Genomic DNA, 26,610 nt, shown 5'->3' on the forward strand with positions numbered 1-26,610 from the left:
CAAGGGAAACCAGGAAAGTGCAACGGACTGGAAACTGAAAGCCTTTTCTTTCAACTTCCCTTCCCTCCAAGTGGACTTTGTGTATTTGTTGGTTTATTAGTTTGTTATTGTTTGGAAAATAGAGGAGCGGAAACGCTGCTCTCTCCTTCCTCCTCTGTTTGGTGCTTTCTCTTGCTTAGGACCCAAATTTATCTCCATTATTATCCCATCAGTCAACGGCAGACAGGCCAGCACTGCAGAGCAAGCTCTAGCAAGGAAAAGGCTTCCTCAACCATTCTGTACTATGGGCATAATTAGAATTAAATTATTAATGAGGGATAGTTAAAAAAGATTGTTTTATGATTCCCTATTAGTGAATTTGCTATTCATTTTAATATTTGTCATTTGATTTATATGGTGGATAATGCAATATAGACCCAATTAACAATGCATGGCCTATGTAATATGATTTTCAGTTAATGCAAATGGAATAAGCTGGAAGAAAGCAAGCGATTCGAATTCCCAAATGTAATTTACTCGACCGGTTCTGCCTATTTTAAATGACATTGCACGTTTTAATTTTCCCTCTCTTTTCAAAGGTTGCAAATTTGTACTCATCAAGCCTGGCTGCCATTCATTTACATGGAAAATTGCTTCAAAGTTTTAATATCTGTCACTTTCACACCTATTTGCGTTTAAAACATGCGCAGCAAAGTCAGGGAGTTGGTTCTGGAACATTCCCACAACATTTTACCAGATCATTTTTGTAAATATCCAAAAGTCGCACTGTTTCTCTGAGCGTCGGTGCTTAGCAAGTGAGAGCAGCAGGCCAAATACTCCAGCCTGGCATGGTTGTTGAGGCTTTAGAGAAGTGCAGAGCCGGGCCCAGGCTGAGGCTTCTCTGCCTCTTAAAACACTGTGCTCTTGGCTGATTGCATTGTTTCCTGTGTTTGTCCGCCGAAGAAAAGTGCCACGCTCGGAGCAGAGAGGGGGCAGCGGAGGGCCGGGCACTAAGACTCGCTCTCCAGCACAATCCCTCCTCCCTGCACCCACAGCTGAGCTCCAGGCCCTGGACCCCGGATAAAAAGCGCCTTTGTTTGCCATTCAATGGCATTAGGCATGGGCTTCCTATGGGGGTCACCATCAAGCCTTGTGCAAAGACAGAAGGGGAAACTGAAAAAAAAAACACCTCAGAAAAACAACAATTTCATGCCATCAACAAATATATATCATCATATATATGTAGCTCTCGCATAGTCGCTTTTAACAGCAGGAGTCCAACCAGATTCAGTCATAAAATTCTTTAAGCGAGGAAAATCACCCTCAGTCACACACATCAAAGGGGGAGCCATAACAGCAGCGGAGACGTCCAGCATTTTTTCTTTTTTTTTTTTGCCTTGTGATAAATCATCCCGGGTTAAAGGGCCTGCTGTTGCAGTCTCTCTGTGTGTTTTAAGCTATCAGTGGGCTGACTGGGCAGCTCTTTGTCCATTGATCCTCTTGAATTTCTCATTACCTCTTTGGAAATCTGACTAATGCATCCTGTTTAGGGAGAGGTGGGGAGGGAGGGAAGAGGAGGAGAGTAAATGTCTCAAATTCCTCCATCCTCCAGATTGTTTTTTTTTTGACAGTCTGCCGTTATGGCAGAGAGGGAGCAAGTTCCCAGGGTTCCTTGCAGCGCTGCGCTCATTGTATGGGCCTATAACCTCCTACTCTTTGCACAGCCACTTCTTGTTTCCTGAAAGATACCATTGTTTATGCAATTTGTTGCCGCTGAATGTGTTTTTTACAATCTAAAGTTGATTTTGTCCTCTTTGAAAGCGCCTTCTCGATGAGGTCTGGAAAAGCTGGTGGAAATTCTCCCGGGTCTCGAGCTGACCTCTCAGTGACTGGCCACCTTGTTCTTAAACACAGAGGCGAGAGAGGGATGAAAAAAAGAGAAAAAAAGTGTTTGACTCAGGCCTCAATGTGAGCCTTCTATACCAGTTGTAAAATGGCTTATTCTTCTGGTCACCATGGTGACAATTAACAGTGTTTCAAGGGCTTTTGTTCCAGGCCAGTCCAAGCAGTTTTTTTCCCCTCCTTATTCTGAGCGAAGTGATTTTTCACTGAAAAAAGAAAAAAACACAACAACAACTCACCACTGAGGCACGGAAGCAACCATTTTACATAAACAGTTTAGGAATCACTTGCAAATGGAAGCTTTACGTCTTTTCGACCCTCCTTTTAAAGTGGACATGTAGCTTTTCTACTTCCTGGTCTTTCAAGCCGTGAGCTCAACCATCATTGAGAGGCCTTCTGCTCTCTCTGCTCAGCTGCATCCCGCTTCCATCAATAGCCCTGTTCTCCCCCAGACCCCCCTCTGTTCCCTCTCTCCTCCTCTCCCTCCCTCCACCTCTCCCTTCCTTTCCACAGTCTACTGCAGACATCAAGGGTGTTGGCAAGATATGAAAAGGCCCCAAACTGATTAAGTAATTATCAGTTTTCCCAGCTTCTTTTGGTCGGATCTGTATCTTGAAAGCATATCAAATTCCATATTTTGTACCTCAGAGTCAATTTGTAGCTCATCATCTCCCAGTCTAGCTTCTCACGTGTTTTTCTGAAGTGCTTCCCCTTTTCTTCATGCTAAACGTTTAATATGGCAGCTTCAGTGCATCATCAGATGAGCTCTAAATTACTTTTTTCCCCTCCATAGATTCATTTCCAGGGCAAAATAAGAATGGTACTGCTCACCTTTTGATTTAAAGCCAGTGCAGTACGTGTGGTTGAAATGGCTGAGCATTGGGAGCAGTGATGGGATTTCTTTTCTTTGCCGCAGTCTTTTTCCCGACGTGTTAGCGTTAGCATAAAATGATTTAAATACACCCCCCCGCATCCGCCTCAGTTCATGGAGCCTTACTTCTGTTGTCTCAACATGTTACAAAGACTGAACAAACTTTAATTTAATGGGTAAGATGAATCTACAAAAATGCATTAAATGAGCTCATGTGTGACTGCGTTTTTGCTGACATTTCCAGTCTTTTATGTTAATATGGCAAGTGAATTAAAATTATTACTGCTTGTTGATATTTCATCTAATTTAATGACTATCTTTGCTCACTGATATAATGTATTTATTTATTTATTTATTTATTATGGATTGTCAGTGCTGTCATTTTATCACTCATTGAGTGGCCGTGTGAGTCATTTGCTGGCTGCTTTACTTCAGTAGTGCCAGGTATAATGCTGGACTTTCCCAGCCAAAAGAAAAACACTAAAACACTGTGTTCTAGATGATCAGGGTATGTAGTACTGAGCAGACAGCAGAGACTGCCTTTATTTACTTTTGTAGTCAAAAAAAACACTAAGTACAAGTTGTTTATTTTTTAGGGAATATTTCTCAGGAGATTAGTTGATCCACTTGCATAATAAAGGGGAAAGTCAAAGAAAACTAGTTGAAAAAACAGGGGTTTCCAAAACTGCAGTTCCAAAAATGATATAGAGAAAATGGGATGCATAACCATGCAAGACATGGCAAAATACCAAAACTATCTCCACCAGATAAACAGCACTAAAAGCTTTCATCTTTGAGAGAGAGGAGAAAATCAAGCTCAACTCTTGCTTTAGATCTGAAAACATCCACAGTTGTTTCTGTCCAGAAGATTTGTGAATAAACAAAGAAGCTGATAGTAGTTTCAGAACAATGGAGTGACCACCCCAGAGTCCAGACCTCAACATCACTTGGGATTGCTTAGATCAATTGAAATAGAAAATGCAACCAACTTCTAAGGTGGAGCTTTGAAGGTGTAGAAAAATATCCCCACAGTCAGGGCTTGCTCTATCCTTTCAGGGCCCTAAGCAGCATTTTGGTGACCCCCATCTTACTAGCTGGATATACTGTAAAATTAGATGTTAGATTAACTAATATCCATGACTACCACAAGTAGTCAGAGAGCCTGAGTGGAACATGCTTTATTAGACAGACCTTAGATCACCTGCTCCTTGTTGTCCAGCTACAAGCCAAAACAAATGGCATATTAACAATGAACTTTTTTTAGATATGATTAACTGGTTGCTTTTTTCCTCCTCATTTTAGACAACATAATGTTACAGTAATAACTCAGAAGTTGGTAGGGGCACTGAAAAAGAAATAACGTATACTTAATCTCCATTTTGGCTAGAAATTAAATAAACAAGTGGTGGTCTCTACTGTAATTCGGTCATGATTTGGACGTGCCGGTGCCATTTTTACAAATCTTGTTCAGGCAAGTTGTCACACAGCCTACTATATGGGCTAGGTACTGCTGCTGTGTGTGCTTCATACAGTAAGGCTTGTCATGTATTAAGCTCATTACTTTACCTTGATTCTGCCCTTTGGCCTCATAATATGTTTCCCTTTACCCACAATTACTCATATTCTTGTAAAGTTGAGTTAAGCACTGGAGTCTAAGGTTAAATATACTAATAGGCCTGTCTGCAGAGCAGAGAGGAAAAGCACTAAAGGGCTTAAAGGTGGTCAAGTGCTCAGCTGAGGTTAGCCAAAACCCACCATGGCATAACATTCCCATCTTCTCATCTTCTGCATTCTAATTAACCTGCCTATCTCTCCTCCTCTGCTTCCTGCTCTGCCTGCTCTCTTCATCAATAACCTGGCATTTTTTTAATGAAAAGGAAAAACTCTTAAAATCAATATGTCCTGTCAACAAACAAATTGCGTAATCCCCTTCACTTTTAAGAGGAGTGTTTTTACTTTGGCGGCCACTATTAAAAACATGAAAGGGATGGATGGCTTAAAAGGATGTGTGATACCATCTCCATCAAAAACTGCGACAATGAAAAATGAATCCTGGCCTGATGACAGCGAGAAGAGAGGAAAAAACACAGCGCATTTAAATATTTAAATGTGCTTCTGCCGTAATGATAAATGACAACCGAAAACTAGAATCAAGTAGCTATTGATGCAGAAAATGAAATGGGGAAGAAAGAGAGGGAGAAATTAACCAAAAAAAAAAAAGGTGCGAGATTGAGCAGCATCAATTTCAGCCCTTACAGTATGCTTGTCTGCCATTTAACTGAAAATGTCACTTCTTAAAATCATATCAAATCTGCGATTTCCTGCTTTGCATGGGGATTACTGTCCTACCTCTCATAAATTTTGCTCAAGATTATGTACTCAAATATGATCTGAAGTACTCACACTTAAATATTCATTTGATTTGGGGAACGGCCTCTCTCCTAGGCACAACATAGAGCATGCAGACACAGCCTTCAGCTTTATAGCACTGCAGGAGAGTAATGTCATTTTTGTGCCATATTTATTGATGAACTGATGTCATGAAGTCATGTAGAGCAGGAAAGATGTATCTAATTTTGAGAAATGTGTGTGTATGTGTGTTTGTAGGGGAACAGCGTGGAGATGACCATGTGGCTCCCTAAGAAGACGCAGCTCCTGGGCTGGGCGGAGAGTCTGAAGAGGAGCGGGACGGAGCTGCCTGCTGACTTTGATGAGCGCATCAGTGCTCTCAGGGCCAAGTGGGATCAGCTAGAGGTGAAATCTTTTTCTGCAGTCCTACTCAACTCAAAACTCTGCTTCATTTTCCAGGTTTAGATTATCATTTTGTATCATTGCTGGTGCAACAAAACCTTGTATCTCCTTCTTTATTGTTATTTTAAATGTTTTGATGATGCAAGGATTTTATCCAACTGCAACAGTATGCAGAATAAATGAACAGAGGGAGTCATGACAGCTCTTTTTTTTTTTGGTGTAGCTAAAATTAGATGTTACTCTATGCTTAAAACAGTGCATTGAAGTGGCTTGATTCAATTGTGTTTACATATACATTTTATATACAATTATACATACAGTCGTATGCAATAGTTTAGGTGCCTATGGCCAAATTGCATGTTTTGTTGATTTTCCAAGTTAAAATAAAAACACAGCCTCTACAGAAAACACATTTCTTAACATTTAGTACTCAATTACTGTTTATTTATTGATTTTAACATATTGGGCAGAGGGCTAAAATGTGGCCTGTACAATGTAACATCACACTTTATACTTTTTTTTTTTGTTTTTTTACATGTTCTCCACAGCAAATAAATAGAAATCGTGCACTAAAAATTGCTATAAATATCAGAAATTGTTCCCTGTAGGGGATGTGTCAACTTATGTTTAAATCAACAAAGTATATTGTGTGACCAGGGGAATTCAAACTGTATATAAAATATTATACAGTTATACATATGAAAAATATTGCATATGACTATATAAAATACAAATGTATCTTTCAGTTTACATGAAGTTTGAAAAAATGTGTTGATGTAATATGTTCGGTTCATGTGGAAGTGATGTAAACACTGTCGGTCCTCTAATCTACCAAACCTGAAGATAAAACACATGATTTCACATACGTTGTTCATGTCTGCTGTGACCACACTGCAACAAAATGGAGTTTTAATCCTGCCACTTAGTTGTGTATGTACTGTTCATGGGTCATATTTATTCATAGTCAAGTATTTTTTATTAAATATTATTATTTTATTGTTATTATTTTAAAATAGCTATTTGCAATATAAACAACACTCGTGGTTAATTGTTTTTAGCCTTTGAGAAACTATAAGTCTGTGTCATTTATTCTTAATGCAAAATCTGCTGTAGACCATAAATATAAACGTGCGCAACATTTTGGTTTATAAAATATGACAAATGAACACAGTGTACACCAATTTAGCTCTAATAATTGTCTCATAAACAGATCATTTTGATTTGAACATAGAACAACTTAAGTTAGTACCGGACTGCCTTAAAATATTCAAATAATAATAAGTCAAGTGAATGTAAGAGTGAGATGATTGTTCTGTTTAACTTAGTATTAGAGGTTCAATTAATAATAATAATGGCTTACTTTCTTAAATGAATACACTGCATATTTTTTTCCAGCTATGTCATGTAGTATGTGTCACTCATCAAAGTTTATTCTGGCAGTTGATCTATAAAGGCGCACGGGTTACCTGTAGATAACGGATGTAGACTTGTGCAAGTGAATGTGTGGTTACTGTGGGCTAGGACTGATTTGTATCCGTAACACTAATCCAGATTAGCAGGATTGTCATTATCTAGTAAGTGAGGAATTCTCGTTTGAATTCGAGCACCAAATAAACATTCGGTTCAGCAATCGGTGTTAATTAGAGCCATATTTAGAAGAATAATCACTGACAGTTGGCAAAATGGCCATATCTAAACTTTGAACGAGGTCTGTGTGTGATCATCTGGAGTGTATTGAGTGGCATGGCGTTAGTGGCAGGAATGAGACGGCAGTGGTGCGGAGAGTTCAATCTGAGCGTTCCTTCTCCTCACGCTGTGCATTACACCGTCTCAATTGCATATTAAACAAGCCTATCAAGTCAGCCATTGGCATCTGCTGTGCTGACACAAATTGTGAATTAAATGAAATTGATGTCCTCTGTCGTATATATTTATGAAGACAGACCATTCTCTGAAGTATGCTGCTTATGAAGAATTTATGATTGCAAACTGCTCCAGAACAAAATAAAGTGGCAATAAATTCCTGTTTTTTGCAATCTGACCCTCCAAGGGCATGGAACTCACCTTGTGTCTAGACATTTGTCACACATCAAAAAACAGTAGCGAAGCTGTTGATTATCAATATTCGTGTAAGCAGAGAAAGAGATGAAGGGATAGAATGAGAGAGAGAGAGAGAGAGAGAGTTGAGGGTACAGACAGATGATGAAGAACTGAGGTATGTACATCGTTCTCAGTGCATATTAAAGCTTTTTTGACCTCTCATCAAAATAGACATGGCTGAATGTGTTCCTCTGCAGGAATTCATTGCGGCACTCATCATCATACCACGACTGAAATTCTTACTCAAGTCCATTATGAGAGACCTTTTGAACTTATTATGTGACACATCAGTTTACTGTGCAGCAATGTATGGTACTGTGCAAAAGTCAGAGACCACATTTCATTTATGTGATTTCTGTATAGTTTTAATTCAATTGTCGTAAGGAAAAGTTATATATTTTTGATATTTGATATTAGATTAGATAGAAAATAATCCACTTGCATTAGGAAGTGGAATGTTAAAGTAAAATAAATAAAAAACAGGAGTTTCTGAACATGTTGTTCAAAACAAAAAAAAGTAAAAATACTGGGAAAATGGGACTACAAACAACCATGCAAGACCTGCTAGACCACAGCACTAAACAGCACTTAAAGCTTTCATGTTTGAGAGAGAGGAGAAAATCATGCTGCACTCTTACTTCAGATTTGAAAAAAATCCACAGGTGTTTCTGTTCAACTTTCCACTATAAGAGGACAACTCAACCCTATGGGGCCTAAGGATATGTACCTGTTAAGAAGCTGTTACTAAGAAAAGGACAAAAAAGAAGAGACTATGCACTAGAACACTGAAACTGGACTTCTGAGATGAGGTGTTTAAGAGTATAAATTTGTTACTGGAATTACTTAAATCACGAGAAACACAAAAGGCCACCAACTTCTAAGACGGAACATAGGAGGTGAAAAAATATCCCTGCAGATTTCTTAGAAAAGCTGAAAACAAGTCCCCTAAAAGACCTTTAGTCACCCTCTAGCCCCCTCAATGGTCAGTTTCTGATCACAGAGCCACAGGTGGCTGGATATTTTTGGTTGACTGTTGTTAATCCTGCAGTGACACTGATGTGTGTTAAAAGTCCAGCAGCACTGCTGTGCCTGATACACTTATATGAGCACAGCGCACACTATCATACTGCCACCATAATGGTGTTAGTGCTGTGCTGAGAATTGCCCACCCAAATAATATCTGCTCATTAATGGTCCTGCGGTGATCTCTTTGCTGTGATAGACTTGACGAAGGGTGGTTGGCAATTGGTGCAGCAACAGATGAGCTATCGTAGTAATTGTAAACCTAATAGTGAAGTGCACATGAGTGTAGATACAAGGTATAGAATAAACTGGAAACGTACCAGATTTAGCTGATTTAGTAATGCTTTTCACACTCATGAGGGCTGATTTCCCATTTTAGTTTTGCATCTGAGTCTAGACTTAAGTTTGCATATGGAAAACCAGCTCCCAACACCTCAGATTTTGTTTTAGGTGAAAGGGCCCATTTTCACATAGCCTCTAAAACACACTGTCCCTTCGCTGGCCATTGTCTCAGCATTAACAGCGCGCTGGGACGAGAGGAACACAGATGTGTTAATAAAGCCTGGGGCAGGGAGGGGGCTCAGGGAGATGGGGCCACGACTGAGAGCTTAATTGATGCCGTGTGCTGAAATAGCCACTTCATTGCTAAGTCATAATCACATCTGTTTCCATTACAGCTTTCTTACACACGGCACACACAAAGGAAGGACAATTAGAGTCGCCAGTGTGTGTATTAATTGGATAATGGAGTGTTTTGTGCTCGCAATTGCCTTCTCAGTGTTCAGAGTTCAACCTGCACTCTGTTTCCAAAAGTACGATCATTCAGGCAGCTGGGAGAACACACACACAACACACAAACACACATGCACATGCACGTGTACGAGTGGACGCACACACGCAGACACACACACGGAGCGCAGTGCAGGTCTACTCTCTTGCTGTCAGTGGGAGAAAATTGTTCAGCGAGCCCATTTCAAAAATCATCGGTGTGTTTTTTTTTTGGCTGATTGTTTGCTATTCAACAAGCATTTCCATGTCTCTCTAAAATGTCACTTTGCACAATGAGATTTTAACCCTCTCTGTCTCTGCAGATACAAACCCCTCTTATCCAACACATAGCATCTCCACAATAGCTCTGCAGCCTCATCTAAATTACCTGTGAATCTCTTAATTCAATCCAAGTAAATTAGAGTTAATTACAGTGTTATCTCTTAAAAAGGCAATTCATTAGATTCTGGTTAAGATGCTTAGGTGGACAACAAGTTATCACTGTGATCTAAATAGAGTAACATTTATTTTCTCCTCACCTGCTGAACAAATTATTCTATATAAGACAGTACACAGTGTCAGTATAGATATAGTACTGTGCAAAAGTCAGAGAGTCCTCCTTCATTTATTCCATTTCCAGTCAACACGGCCATTATGTACATTATTCATTTTTTACGGTAAAAAAGCTGAAATGTTGTCATGGTCTTTTTTATATGATTTGAAAACTCCAGTTATTATTTGCATGGTTATAACTTTTCATGATTAATAGAATGATATAAATAGTCCAAAATTACTTGCATTTTTTTTTTACCTTAACTTCCATTGTGAGTTTTTTTACCTTCTACTGTAAGGTTACCAGGTTTTGTAACAGATAAATTTAACGGATAAATACATAAAAACCTCAACAACTAAATGTATTATCACATTTGTCAGTATTATTGTGTCCACGCTTTGCTTTTATTACAGCTTTATTTTTTCAGGAGACTTGCTTTCCATTTTTCAAAGAAATCTGAAAGAAATCTGAGGGAATATTTTTCTTCACCTCCTAAATTGGTGGCATGTTCTGCTGCTTATAATCCCTGTAATCCCAATTGTAAATTTAGACTCATCAGTCTATAAAGCCTTACTCAACTCAGATGTCCAGTTTTAAAGTTCCAGTGCAAAGTTTCTTCCTTTTTGTTTCCTTTTCTCAGTGATGGACGGGAATGTGGATTTTTTTTTCAGATCTGAAGCAAAAGTAGAGCTTGTTTTTCCCTATGAAAAGATGAAAAAGGTTTTTCCCTATATAAGATGAAACTTGGCACTATTGGTGGTCACAATTTTGGTGGTCTACCAGGTCTTGCATGGTTATTCGCAGTCCCATTGTCTCTCCAGTTTTGGAAAATATTTTTTTTTTTCACTTATTTTTATTTTCCCTTCCTTATGAAAGTGAATTATCTTATATTTAATCTTCTTAGAAATATTTCCTGAAAAATGAATAACTTAATGGCCATACATTTGAATCTTTCATGTATCCAGATGGCCCATGGATAGTGTGGAAATGTTGCTGTTGTGGGATCATTTTTTTTCTAAATACCATAAAGATCCTTTTTGTTCCAGAGCAGTTTAAGGTTAGCTCAAATGTAGCCACAGCACTATTTATTTACAGCAATGCATATGTCAATGTAAATGCCCTACAGAGTTAGGAATGCTATGTGTATGTGTGTGTCCCTGCAGAAGACCCTGGGTGAGCATGTGGAGGTGCGTGTGGGTGATCCAGGTTCTCGCGGGCTGCTCTCTCCAGGCACCAGCAGTATGGTGGCTCAGCTGGAGAGCAAGATCAAGGAGCTGAAGAGCTGGCTGCGGGACACTGAGCTCTTCATCTTTAACCTGAACCTCCGAGCAGATACACAGCATCAGAACCACACACATGACTCCAGCTACACAGAGCAAGACCCCCAGCCAAACCAGCAGAATGACCCCCAAACAGACCTGGAGTCAGACCCACAGCCGGACCCACAAGCCGCCAAGCAGCTGGAGCGCTTCAAGGTAAGAGCTGTGAAGAGAAACAGATTAAAGCAGCCCTGCTAAGATCTTATCAGGAGGTCTTAACTGTGGCTGTACTGGTCATGTCCTGTGACTATAGACACTGGCTAACTCTATCTCAGTGCCACACTAGCAGAATATATATATATATATATATATATATATATATATATATATATATATATATATATATATATATAATAGTATTTGTGTATTGAAGTGAAGCCAAGTTTTCATACAAAATATTATATTCTGATGTATGCAACTTATATCTAACATATGAAAGCTGGGATATTTTTTGAGATTTGTGCCTTGTGCACTTTTCTTTAGTGTTCTTTAAAAATTACCCTCCACAATGGACATTACACATTTCTATATGTGTTATCCTCATGCTGAAGGTCAGGTTTGTGTGATTTTTAAAATGTTTTTGATCTTTTAAACAAAGTTATGTTTATGTTTACCATTCAGTGACTGTTTGCTTAGCAGTCTTATTAAATAGTTGTATATGGAAATGAAACCCCAGAATCATCAGAGTAAAAGTACGTGCTACAGGATAGTCTGACCTGTATATGATATACAACATGTGATGATAACGATTGATACTGACATCCACCAGATTTATTCATATCAGTGAAACCCCATTAATAATACACCAATACCGGTAAATCTGGTGGATGTCAATATGAACATCTGAACACCATCATGGTTAAAATAAAAAGATGAAAAGAACATCCAAACCTAATCTTAAGCATGGGAAACATACCAGATAGTAGACCAAAAAAAATCATCTCTCTGCAAATAGCAGTGTTTCATTTGAGCTCTGCTACAATAATAAATGCAGGGCAAAAGCACCCATCAGAGCTTTGACTGAAAATCTATAGGAAATAATTATTTGAGTTAAAATGCTGAGGAACGGCGTGGGGTATTAATCAAGCCATGTCAAAACACAGGTAGTGGAGTTGATTACATTCCCCCTGCTGAGTGACAAACATAAGAGAAGAAAACTTTTAAATATACGCAGGGCAAAATGAACAGGGGGAGAAATAGTGCTCCAGAAAGAAGACTTTGCTTTTGATGAAATGCTGTGCAGCCATGGAAGGACACATTGATTTTTTTCAGGACCGGCATACAGAAAAAAATAATAATAATACTGAGATTGGAAATATTGATATACGCAATTTCTATGGACAGTGGCATTGCGCTAAATGGAATAAATGGGTATTAAATAAGAGGAAAGAGGGCATTTAATGATTCCATATCTGTTCTTTCAGCTTGGAAGAGTGAATGAGTTGAATAGGCAGAGTTGGCATGATTGCAGCTAAGTTGAAAGGCAGCAGCAGGAGAGCTTAGATCCACACTGCAATAGAGCCACTGTTCTCTGAGCCATCACAACGGAGAGAGAGAGAGAGAGAGAGAGAGGGAGGGTGGAAAAGAGTTGCAATGACAGCCATACTTGCCCCCTCACATGCCAGCCAAAGCAACAGGCTTTCATCATACTAGAAACGATCTACAGTTCCAGACAACACTTGACCATTACATTGTGCCAACAATGTAGGAACAGCGCAGTCGATGCAATTAATTCAGGACTGAGCTTCTTCAAAGCAGTACGCCTTACACATGGCCTTGATCATTGTCTGTGATCACCACAGCTGACATGAAGCAGAGAGGCATTCCAGAAGCACCTTGCTCACAATACTGTAAGTGCAACTGTAACACATGACCTTTGTAGCACTTCCTGGAATGTATGGTAAGGTATTTTTTGTTTTTTCAGATTTTAAGGTTCTCTGTTTACCATTTTAATGGCTAATTAATAACTGTTGGTCCACTATTAAATCTGTTATCTGTTAAATGCAAATGAACGTGAATTTGAATGTAACACATCTTCTAGATCTAACCCTAAACATGTGAGCAAACACACATTGTTTCTAAGCCGCTTATCCTTCTGGGTTGCGGCGGGTGCTGGAGCCTATCCTAGCGGTGATTGGGCAGAAGGCAGGAAACACCCTAGACAGGTCGTCAATCCATCGCAGTTGCAAATTAACATCTGTAGAAAAAATTGTGATCAGCTCAGTTACTTGCATTCAGGCGACTATATGAAAATTGTGAAATATCAGACACGCAATGCCATAAAAACATGTAAAGATATAGTATGTAGAAGGAAAAATCAAAGAGTGAGGCACTTCATAATAAATAATTAGTCTAGCCTCCCCTTAAAATGTCATAAAAATGTCCGTCTGCATCTGAATAAAAATCAAGACGTTCTTGACTTGCTGTAGGGAGAGAGAATCTAAAATTAGACTCTATTGTATCTTAACCTTCTCTGGTTATATAGTTCAAACTAGTTGGCTGCCAATTCCACATCTTTTATTAATAACGACTCCCCTTTAATAGTGTGTTTTGATGATAGCGAAACCTGAAGGTTGAAATTTTTCTGTGAGAGGAATATCTATGCCCTAGCAGCTCCAGGCATTACAGAATAAGCATTTCACTCATTAAAGCTTTGTTAATATGACAGGTTACTAAAGATCACTGCAGTCATCACTGTGTTGGAGCATCTGTCGTTTCTCCTGATCAGTGTCACTGTGGAGGATATAAGCTTGGTGTTATGCTAATGCTCTCTGCATAGTTAATACGCTCTCCGTATCATTCATGCTAATAACATCCGTCATTTCTTATCAGCATGTTTATGTGTTGGCTGCCTGACACTCTGAAGATGGACATTAAAAATGAACATTTAAGGTCTTTTAAGTAATGAATTCGAATATACTGTGTAGTGGCCAGCGTTCTAATACCATCCCCTGTTTCACAAGCAAATTCACTGCAAGCTAGACTTGCCTTGACTTGCAAGCTAGACTAGCAATGCCTTGTTGTGTATTACTTTTTGACCTCGAGTCATGTGCTTGGCCGTATGGGTTGTTTTGAGTTTTGAGTAGGAATTAACTGCAGTATTGCGCTAGCTTCTGTAGGATAGTATTCGTTCACCCTACACCTTATCATCAGCTTTCATTTCTCATTAAAATCATAGACTGTAGCAGAGTGTTTTTTCTTTATATTTCATTGGGTGACGAGCCATTAAATATATATGTTGTTTACTATCTACTTTATTGTTTTAGTGCTTAATTTGTTTGTTATTATTCTTTTGAAAGTTCACATTTTGGCAGCCAGTTGTAATTGATTTGGCAGACAGTTGAACGCTGTTGACGGTGTAGGCAGTGCTTACAGTTTATACTCTCAGCGGTGGCAACTGCAGCAGATCTAACCCTAAAAATCAGACTCCTGCTGAATGTTTTAACATGTGGAACACTTAGATCTGTGATGTGTTGGTCATATTGGAGCAACTGCTCATAATTACAGGTCAGTGATTTCATGAAAAAGTATGTTTTTTATATCAGTTTGTCAGTTTACATGTTGCTTTCTAAAAACATATCTCCATTTTTATATTTCTACATCATTTAAGCACAGCAGCTGCCCTTTACATTGTGTAAGAATTTGATGATGAGTGGACCAAGAGGGATGCTATAAAACTGCTTGGAATGAAATCTCTTTACAGTAACTTCCATTGAAAGTTATTACTGTTTTTATCTTGTCTTATAAAGTTGCCATGTAGGGTATACAAGGTTTTGTTCTGACACTGATGGTTTGCACCTTAGACTTGTTCCATGACTAACTGTAGGTTAGAAACTTTATCTCTGGAGTATCATCAGAGTCTGTGTCCATCCAGTCTTCTCCTGTGTTTCCTGATCAGAAGACTGCATCGGCGGCCCCCAGGCCTTATCCCGGGCCCCCCATCCAGCTAATGAAATGTGACAGCACAGATATAATATCAATACTTTCTCCATGATTAGGAATAAGGAACTCCTGTTCTTTGGCAAGTGCTAACCGCATTAAGTCTGTGGGGTGCTGAGGAGGGCGAGTGGGGAAGTGCCAAACGCAGAGTTAGTGTCTTATCAGCAGGTAATGGGGAGCAGACAGGTGACAGCCCAGGGAGGCCTGTTCATTACCCACACAATCGACTGGCCACACACACGCTCTTATTTTTCATTCTGCGTCCAGCCTGCTCGCTTTCATTTACTGACACTAATGAGAAAATGTCCTTATTGATAGCATTATTATCACTTTTCTGCCATTTGTTTGCTTTATCACGTTAAAGACGGGTGGGCCGCTGTTCATGAGACATTAGTTTCATCATGAAAATATGTGTCAGTTTTTTGTTTTTTATTTATTTCTCGTGGTAGACGAGAAAAGAGAGAATAATTGGAAATAACTGGTCAGCTTTAAATAAGGATTATACGGTTTAAATATGGATCATGAACAATGAATGTACTGTAGACTTTTAACTGTTTTTGAGTGGCCTATGTGGTGAAAAGCTGTGGTGTTAGACTGAGAATTGAGAAAAGAAAACATTAACTCTAGACTTGGCACCATAATTAGCTGGATTGACAAGTGTCAGTATATCATCATTTAAAATCACTACCTATTTCTTGTATTTTTTTTTCTTTAGTTTTGCTTACTTGCTTACCAAATATGCTCATAATTCATTTTTACATGACTGTTTTCCAACATCTCCTTATCTCTTAGAACTAAACACTGTTTTCTAACTGCCTTTTAAGACTGATGTAGGATAAATGAGCTCTGTTTTGATTGGCTGCCCTGTATTGTGTCTTATTTAAAAAGCGCCCAGAGCAGAAACACTCCCCAGAACATCAATGTGAGTTAGTATGGCTTAACTGCTGTAGGCTGAATAAGTGGATATACACAAATGAGCTGGCTTTTGTGACATCACAGAAACAATTCATTGTTTTTGCAGCATGATTATCATAAATATACAGTATGGATTCGGGAGGGAATTGAAAAATTGACAATGTTTATATGTTACTTCAAGCCCGTTTATTTCAAAAAGACAAAAAAAAATGGTTTTTCCATGACATGGACCCTTTAATATTGGCCTCAGTGGCGTGTGTTTGTGTGAGGACTGTGGTGCTGTTCTTCATTGCAGTCCATTGAGTTTATCTGCGAAAGAAAGATGCTGTGATTTCAGTGACATAAACAGATGAAACTACAAGCAGCATGAGCTAAGGGAATCTGTGTGTGGGAACAAATCTTCGACATGAATTCATTACGCTCATTTGTGATAACAAGTGCTTGTGGTTTTAATTGACTTAATCAACAAATAGAATTAATCAGAGATTTCTAATTAATGGTAATTGATTGAATATCCACTGGGTCACTGTCAGTGTTAGATTCCTATGTCCTTGCCTTGACTGGAGGGGATTTGGGCTCTGCTCCTCCATCTCGGCCAGATTAATTGAAAATGTTCAAATTGCAGCTGCGGAAAGAAAGAGGGGGATGAAGTGTGCACTCCTTCTCCCAGCAGAGAGGAGCAAAACAAACGTGCCAAAGCGGAAAGAGCAGGAGCCTCTTCTGCCCTCATCTGCCATTTTAATCCGCACAAAAGAGCATCAGCCTTGGTGCATGGGTAATTCCAAGCCCTACTGACTTTTAAGTGTTTTATTGTACATTGAAAATGGCTAAATTGTATATGCAGTAGAATACAACAACATGAAGTGGTACAGAGAAGAGCTCTGAGATGAGCAGGGGAAGAGTAAAAAGCGTTAATGGCAGTGTGGGTAGGGTCTTAGTGTATTGTCATTTTGCACAGCATATAGAGATGGAGTTTGAAACACCTCCGTGTGAAGCAGAAGCTTTTGGCCTGCGCTGCGTGCCTCAGGTGTGATTACCAGCTCTGATAGCAATGAAACTTGTAGATTAATACAGTACACAAGATGGATTTAGCCAAGCGATAGTGAAACCAGATCAGGACGATGAGAGAGTAGTCATCTCGAGCATTGTGGAGATTGGCTTAGCACTGACGCACGCTCGGCGGCAGCTGATCTGCTGATACCTTTATTAAAAAGCACCTGATAGATAGGACTGCTGTGAGCTCACTCATTCCGTTTCCTTCACAGAGAATGGTCAACTGAAAGATGGCTCTCTTGTTTGGTTTCCACGTTTGTCTCTCTCTCTGCCTCCCTCTCTCTCTCTCTTTCGCTTTCTCTCTCTCCTTTTCATATCTGGCTGGGGCAACGGAGCGCATTGGCCAGCGGCCAGCTTCTCAGCCATAGCACTCAGCCTGCGGGTCTGAAATGGAGTCATTGTGTAGGTTCACATTCACATACTGCGGGGAAAAAGCAGGCCACTTTACTGCTCCATGTATTTGGAAAAGCTTTTTAGCAAATATTGGCACACCATACTCCGCCTGCCCCCTTTGTCAATAAGGCAAGACTCATTGGGGGGGAGAAATCAGTTTATGAAGCCTGGCAATGCAGAAACAATGAAGGATCGGATTTCTGTGGAGTTTGGAAGTATAAGAGCACCATATGCTGTTAAACGTGTTATGATATAGACCCGGTTCTGTGCCATTTAATCTGAATGAGTGGACTAGTGGTATTGATTGAAGAGCAGCTTTCGAGATTGTTTGTCGTAGCCGACTGTGGAAGGACTGCTGCACGAGGACCGAAGGCAGTGAGGGAATGTAACAGTGCTCATAAGAGAGTGATGTTGACCATCCACAGCACTAACACCAACTGATGGCGTAAAAAGATAAATGAGGCTAGCCAGGCTGCCATAAATGTTTGCAAGTGACTTCTAGAATACAAAGAAAACTGATTCTCCACACTACATGCCAGCTTGTGTCTTATTTCACGTCTCATATGTTTGTTTGTTTGTTTGTGAGTCTGCTTTTGAAACATCTCCAACATCTCCTATGCCTCCTGTTTCAAATGTGCTTTCCATCCAATTCCACAGGATAACTTTATCACTCTACGCAGTGACCTCACTCACCCCTCCTCTCTCCCCTCTGCCATTGCATTTTGCAGTCTCATTACCTGTTTAAAAGATGTGGGGAGCGGTAAATGTATGCTAAAACAGAGGACGAAACTGCAGAGGAAAAAAAATCCAATTTAAATGTAATGGTGTTTAATATTTATTGAAAAATGTAAAGAAAGAGTGAGGCAATGCCTTGCAGAGCAGGTGGGATTTACATAAATTGTTCTCGGAATGTTTTTGTCCCATACTGCACACGGAGCAGAGCTTGTCAATTCACGCAGCCTCCACTGCATATTTAAAGAGAGCTTTGGTACGGGGCGCTAGACCATCAGCATCCTGTGCCCCTTTCACCACATATATACAATCACCTCAACTGTGTGCTCATGTTCAAGAGACTGTATTCCATTTGTGTTATAGCTGAGCTGTGGAGCACTGGAGTGAGGCTTCAGCCTGTTACCATCGAACTGTTGTTTATGGGCTGGGTGGGGTGTGGAGGGGTCTTTGTGATTTACATGCTCCTGACAGCGCAGATTGTTATAGGGACCTCATCAGCACAGGGCTTACTACTGACTCTCTCATTTTCTCTCTTTTTCTCTCTTGCCCTTTCTTTCTTTAGCGCTTTTCATCCGATTCCTCTTTCCTCACTTTCTGCCTTTCTCTCTCATTTTGGTTATGAATATTAGGGAGATCACACAATTCCTGAAAAGTTAGGACAGTTGGGAAAATGCAAATAAAAACAAAGTCCTCTTTGACCTGTATTTATATTAAACAGTACAAAGTCAAGATAATTGACGTCATATCTAATCAACTTCACTGTTTTTTTGTAAACATACACTCGTTCTGAAATTGACAGAACTCAATCCAAATCCTGCAACACAATCCTAAAAAGATGGGTCAGGGGTAATTTAAGACTATGAACATTGTGAAATGTTCAAAAACAATTTAAACAGGTGATGCTTGAGTATAAAAAGAAGCCAGTTCCTTTATGAGCATGGATGTGTTGATGCTTGCCACATGCTAACAAAAATGTGCCAGCAAATAATGCAACAGTTGAAGAACACCATTCCTCATCAAATGTTTGCAAGCATTTTAGGTATTTCATGCTTTATGGTGCAAAATATCATCAAAAGATTTAGGGAACCTGGAGGACAAATCTGTGCATAAAAAGCAAGGCTCAACATGACAAATGATTGCCCATGACCTTTGACCCCTTAGACAGCACTGCATTAAATCCGGCAGGCTTCAGTAATGGTTATCAACACATGGGCTGGGGAATACTTTGACAAACCATTGTCAGTAAACAGTGTTCATCCACAAATGTAAGACTGTACTATGCATAGTAGAAGCCATGTTAACAACATCCAGAAACATCACCAACTTCTCTGGACTCAAACGTGTCTGAAATGGACTGATGTAAAGTGCAGACCTGTAGTGTGTGTATATATATATATATATATATATATATATATATATATATACAGTGGGGCAAAAAAGTATTTAGTCAGCCACTGATTGTGCAAGTTCTCCTACTTAGAAAGATGAGAGAGGTCTGCAATTTTCATCATAGGTACACTTCAACTATGAGAGACAATATGAGAAAAAAAAAATCCAGGAAATCACATTGTAGGATTTTTAAAGAATTTATTTGTAAATTATGGTGGAAAATAAACATTTGGTCACCCACAAACAAGCAAGATTTCTGGCTCTCACAGACCTGTAACTTCTTCTTTAAGAAGCTCCTCTGTCCTCCACTCGTTACCTGTATTAATGGCACCTGTTTGACCTTGTTATCTGTATAAAAGACACCTGTCCACAGCCTCAAACAGTCAGACTCCAAACTCAACCATGGCTAAGATCAAAGAGCTGTCGAAGGACACCAGGAAGAAAATTGTAGACCTGCACCAGGCTGGGAAGAGTCAATCTACAATAGGCAAGTAGGTTGGTGTGAATAAATCAACTGTGGGAGCAATTGTAAGAAAATGGAAGACATACAAGACCATTGATAATCTCCCTCGATCTGGGGTCCACGCAAGATCTCATCCCGTGGGGTCAAAATGATCATGAGAACGGTGAGCAAAAATCCCAGAACTACACAGAGGGACCTGATGAATGACCTGCAGAGAGCTGGGACCAAATTAACAAAGGCTACCATCAGTAACACACTACGTCGAGAGGGACTCAAATCCTGCAGTGCCAGGCGTGTCCCCCTGCTTAAGCCAGTACGTGTCAAGGCCCGTCTGAAGTTTTCCAGAAAGCATGGATGATCCAGAAGAGGATTGGAAGAATATCATGTTGTCAGATGAAACCAAAATAGAACTTTTTGGTAAAAACTCAACTCATCGTGTTTGGAGGAAGAAGAATGCTGAGTTGCCTCCCAAGAACACCATACCTACTGTGAAGCATGGGGGTGGAAACATCATGCTTTGGGGCTGTTTTTCTGCAAAGGGGACAGGACAACTGATCCATGTTAAGGGAAGAATGAACGGGGCCATTTATCATGAGACTTTAAGCCAAAACCTCCTTCCGTCAGTGAGAGCATTGAAGATGGAACATGGCTGGGTCTTCCAGCATGACAATGATCCCAAACACACTGCTCGGGCAATGAAGGAGTGGCTCCGTAAAAAGCATTTCAAGGTCCTGGAGTGTCCTAGCCAGTCTCCAGACCTCAACCCCAAACCCAACCTCAAATTTGTGGAGGGAGTTGAAAGTCTGTGTTGACCAGCAACAGCCCCAAAACATCACTGCTCTAGAGGAGATCTGCATGGAGGAATGGGCCAAAATACCAGCTACAGTGTGTGCAAACCTGGTGTAGGCTTACAGGAAATGTTAGACCTCGGTCATTGCCAACAAAGGTTATGTTACAAAGTATTGAGTTGAACATTTGTTATTGACCAAATACTTATTTTCCACCATAATTTACCAATAAATTCTTTAAAAATCCTACAATGTGATTTCCTGGATTTTTTTTTTCTCATATTGTCTCTCATAGTTGAAGTGTACCTATGATGAAAATTACAGACCTCTCTCATCTTTCTAAGTAGAACTTGCACAATCAGTGGCTGACTAAATACTTTTTTGCCCCACTGTGTGTGTGTATGTATATATATATATATATATATATATATATATATATATATATATATATATATATATATATATATATATATATATATGTGTGTGTGTATATATTTATATATGTATGTATGTATGTGTATATATATATATATATATATATGTGTGTATGTATGTGTGTATATATATATATATATATATATATATATATATATATATATATATAATTTTTTTTTTTTTTTTGAGCAATAAATGTTAGATTTTAGTTTGACACAAATACAAAATGTATCTGTGTAGTTACTTAAATGTGACTGAATGTGATGAGTGTGAGCTTCATACATTTGAAATAATTGCAATGATTTTATGGAAAACAATAACATTGCATATCAGAAGTAGCTGGAAGTAACACTCTCTCTTGCTATGTAATATAATATGTAATATAATATAATACTTTAATAGAGCAGTAAATGGCAAGTTATACTTTAGCAGAAATAAAAGAAGAATAAAATGTATTTATGTAGTTACTTACAATAAGATCACCTTTGAACGAAATTACAGAATTATGTATGAGAAAAATAGAAATGCTCAAAAATATTATGTTCTATATGTTCTAAAATGGGGTGTCTGAATTGTTTATACACACACACACACACACACACACAAACAGTTGAATGTTGTACTCATAACTCATTGGGTGGAGGGTAGAGTAAGGATAACTTTCTAGTGGCTTTCAGTGTGGGCCACTTTCTGCTTGCTTGCGCTCTCTCTCTCTCTCTCTCTCTCTCTCTCTCTCTCTCTCTCTCTCTCTCTCTCGTTTTCTCTCTGTGTGGTTCTGACTTATGGGGAGATCATACATAACAGTGTACATCATCACATTTAATAGAACAATAGATTATGGCTTGTCCCAAATTAATATGTGTAATTACTTTGAGAACGCTTAAAATAAAAAAAAGGAAACAGTGATTCTAAAATAAGTAACTCGTTGTGGGTTATAGGAAGCATCCACAAAATAGTATACATTATCATGTTAAACATAAATATCATGTTAAAGTTTAGCACAAATAAAAATAATTTGTTTAGTTACTTGGTGAATGCAATTATCCTGAAAATAATTATGGACATTTTATAGACAATGAGAAATAAATAACAGAGATTGTACCCCATTAAACTATAAGCACCCATATGTTGACCCAAACTTCAGCTCCTCAATCTCATAACTTGCATCAGTTTTATGATAGTTGCTGAATAAAGTATAATGTTTTCTGAATTTTAACTAAACAATAAGCCTGCAGTTTAAGGCGTTAACTATGTCTCTTTTCTTTCTTTCTCTCGCTTTAGGCTCTGTGTATGGAGGTGCGAGGCAGGAGGAAGGGTATGGCCTCAGTGCTGCGTCTGTGTCAGAGGCTGCTGGAGGGGCCAGAGGAGCAGAGCTCTGAGTCCGAGCGACAGTCCCTGCAGCTGCTGCAGGTGAACCTGGAGAGGCGCTGGGAGGCCATCATCATGCAGGTGCTGCAGTGGCAGAGCCGCCTCAAACGGACCCTGGGGCGAGAACAGGTCAGATATGACGCGCAGCTCGGCTACAAGCGTGTTGTGTCCTCAGCTAATATGCATCGAGCAAGCAGCTGTTGCTGTGATATCACCGCCAAATCACAAAATCATGTGTCATAAAGGATCTGCACCATACGAACCAAATCAGTATGAATATAAAACGTCTAACACATAAACATTCCAGCTTCAAATCCCTTCACACGTGTCTAACAGATGCAGTCACTGATGCGTGCATTCTCAATATAAATAAATACATGACAACACGCTCTGAAATCTAACAAGGTTTTCCTACTCTACCATTCAGCAAGTCCGATTACACTTGTAGCCATTCTGTCCATTCGTTTTCAGAGTATGTGTTTTACTCATCTCTTAAACTGACTGCATGGGAGTGTATTTATTCCTTTTCTACGTGGTAACTTTTCTAGGCCACGTGTTTTTTCAGCCAGAAATATAGAGCAGCACAGCTGTAATGGAACAATAAGAGTGATGTATAATGCAGGAAATGTAACAACGTATTATCCTTCAATAACACAGAAAGAAGGCTAAGTAGCTAGACAGACTCACAGGGCACTGCACTCAGTGCATTACAGGCGTTGCCAAGGAATAATTGACTGATCTTAATGTATTAAGTAACCTCTACAGAAATGCAATAACTTAATACAAAGCCCTTTCCCCAGAGAAGTAAATAGCCTCTCTGTAGCTTGAGAAATTGTAACTATATCGCTTCTCCCCTCACTCTCAAACTAAAGACAGAGATCTTTAAAGAAGCCAGTATACACACTAGGTTTTACTGCAAAATAAACAGTGTTTTTATCCCCAAAACAGAAGTCCTAAGTAGTGACTTATAGTAATAGGAGGGTCATAGCAGTGCTTTAAATGTGGGAGTTAGATGCGCATTGGACTGAGGCTTTTGTTATGCAGATGCTGTGCATTCCTGTGTGGCAGCACACGGCTCTGTGGAGGCGGTGTGGAGCACACAGAAAAGCCCAGGGACCTGTTTGTGGATGTCCACTCAGTTATCCGCTCTCATTTACACCGGCAAGACAAATGACTCGGCCCTCTCCAGCTCTGACCTTGCAGGGCTGAAGAGCAATTTCACTTTGGGAAGTGTTTAGAAAAGGGGAAGAAAAATAATAGGGAGGGTCTGTTTTTGTAAATACAGTGCTCTGTGTGCAGTGATAAAATAGCATTCTATTAAAAGATTTAGAAGACAAACTCTGCTTATACGTTCACTCTTCATGTTTGAGAGCTGAAAAAGTTTTTCCATTTGGCCATTTTTAAAAAGCTATGGTTCATGCTGCCATTTTTATAACATGAAGGTCAACAGAAGGGATGGTAATGTGAAGCTAACTTTCACTCACTCCAGAAAGAGGTGGATGTCGCATAAAATGACTGTTTCCTGAGAAGAAATGAGAAATGGGGACTCTTTTATTGTGCTCCATGTTCATGCAACCTTTAACAGCTGAAGTTTTCACAACATTGCTTTAATGTACGTTATGGTATTAATGACATAGGAGAAGGTTATGTCTGGAACATTGTGTTTAAAAATGCTTTTGGTGCAATTGTAGTACACTGTAAGCTGAGCCAGCTTACAGAAATGATTTTATTTGATTAGACTGATTGATTGTTCTCACAGTTGAAGGTTTTATCATGCATTAGCGATCCAAGACCCATCATTAGTATTTCCCTCATCAGCAAGAAGAGAATAAACAGAAATCTAATAAAAATTCATCATATGCAATGTATGACATACCACGCAAGTGTTAGATTTGCCAGTTTATTAGATTAATGAGATAAAAGGATAATATAAATAGACCTTTCTCTCATTAACAAGAAACCGAGCAATTTGTATAATTGTATCCCATGCGGAATGCATGTGTCTAAGCAAAATTTTCAAACAGAAAGCAAAAATGCTTTACAGCTTAGCTTGCTTTTGATATCATTAAAATTTAATTACTAGCTCTTGAAGATCAGAATCATGACACGTTTCCACATTTCAGTGTGCTCCCCTTATATACTGACTGCATTGCTGTTTGTCCATGCTCAGGTCCCAGGGAACTTGATCGAACCATCGCTTATGGATCTCCGTGGCCAATCTGAAGACTCTTGGGAATGGGATGAGATGGATATGACCATAGTTAATATGGAGTCACAGGAATGTGATCAGCAAAACCCTCATTCTGAAATGCACCTCCATTCTTCTGAGGAACACTTAAATATGACTGAGTCATGCCCCACACAGCCCAGAGCAAGCCTGAACATCTCAGAGTCAAATTCACTGTCTTCCCATGTTTATCAGGTATTCAGTCTGCATAATGTGGAGTTATACCAACAGCCAAGGTACAATCAACAAATGTCTCCAAATATCACCAAAACCAAAGGGAAGCAGCCACTGCTGAAGAGCTTGAGTAAGGACTCCTCTTTCTCCTCAGTGGAGTCACTGCCAGACATCATAGGAGGGCTACTGATCGGGAAACAGGGGTTGCTAACAGATTTAACCAGGAGATCAGAGAGTGAGAGTGGTATAGTCAGTGAAGGGGACACTGAGACCACAGCCAATTCTGAGATCTGTCTGCTTTATCAGAGTGAAGATCAAAAGGTTCAGGTTACTCTCACTCCCCCCATTCAGGTGGAATCGCCTTGTATAGATAGAGTGTCAGATGAAGATATAGACAGGATCCTGGAACGTGCCAACAAATGTGCCGAGCTGGGAAACAGTCTAGCAGAGGAGACAAAAAACCAAAGACATCGCATCGTGAGGAGGAAGAAAGAAGAATCTGGAGAGAGCAGGAGGAAGAACAGAAAGGAACCGGTGGAGATCCTTATTAATGGCTGCTGCCTCAGTCCTGAATCTGAGGACTGTGACACTGGAGCTTTCAGTGCTAAAGACAATGACAAAGGAAAGATCCGGAAGGAGTGTACCCAGCTGTCCCAGGGGTCTTCCCTGGATTCCTTGTATTCAGTGGGAGAGTTATTTCCATCAGCCAAAGAGACTCTCACACGCAGCACATCTCTTGAGAGCTGGCTGACTCCATGTAAAGGTCCAGAGGAAGTGGGTAGTCAGGGCAGTCTGAGGGACATGGACCTGGCTGCAGAGCCCACTGGGGAGCTGAGCAGGAGAACTCTGGAACTGCTCAAACGACTTGAAAACATCCAGACCCCTCTTGACCAAAAGATGACGCGCAGTGTTTCTGATGTCACCCTCCAAAGCAGTTCCCTTCATCTACCCTGTCGGGGGTCACGTTCAGGTGGACTTGCTTCCTCTGCCAATGAGAGCATGGCTGCTTCTCTCACAGAGCTTAGCAGTGTTGAGGATTCATCAGTGGCGTCTGAAGATCTGGCTGTACAGAGGAACCGCCGTGTAGCTGCCAACTCAAACAATTCCTTCAAGAAGCACTGCCGCAACCAGCAGCTGGCAGATGAGACAGATGCTAGCATCAGCATGGTGGTCAATGTGTCCTGCACCTCAGCATGCACTGATGATGAAGATGATAGTGACCTTCTTTCCAGTTCTACTGTTACCCTCACTGAGGAAGAGCTGGGCATCAAGGACGATGAAGACTCTAGCATTACCTCTGAGGAGGAGTATATAGAGGGCTCATTTGCACTCGGGCTAGACTACATGAAGGGTGAGTTTCAGAGCTGGATTAAGCACAGGTCCCAGAACAGGGACAAGAATGAGGCAGATCTCGGTGATGAGTTGCAATGTGGCACCCTGTGCAGAGAGATTCTTTCACCTGTGAGGA

The 26,610-nt window shown here is 39.8% G+C and overlaps 1 protein-coding gene across 2 annotated transcripts in view; it reads left to right on the plus strand.

Annotated features, from left to right (window-relative positions):
* Positions 1-26,610, plus strand: part of akap6 (A kinase (PRKA) anchor protein 6) — a 144,028-nt gene that overhangs the window by 112,018 nt on the left and 5,400 nt on the right. For both annotated transcript variants that reach the window (XM_017699795.2, XM_017699796.2), the window contains exons 10-13: positions 5,360-5,506; positions 11,111-11,422; positions 22,655-22,870; positions 24,912-26,610. The exon at positions 24,912-26,610 is cut by the window's right edge and continues 1,388 nt beyond it. In XM_017699795.2, the coding sequence (XP_017555284.1) occupies positions 5,360-5,506; positions 11,111-11,422; positions 22,655-22,870; positions 24,912-26,610 (2,374 nt within the window). The remainder of the gene's footprint in view (positions 1-5,359; positions 5,507-11,110; positions 11,423-22,654; positions 22,871-24,911) is intronic.

Source organism: Pygocentrus nattereri, chromosome 10 (genome assembly GCF_015220715.1).
Source record: "Pygocentrus nattereri isolate fPygNat1 chromosome 10, fPygNat1.pri, whole genome shotgun sequence".
Taxonomy (NCBI): Eukaryota; Metazoa; Chordata; class Actinopteri; order Characiformes; family Serrasalmidae; genus Pygocentrus; species Pygocentrus nattereri.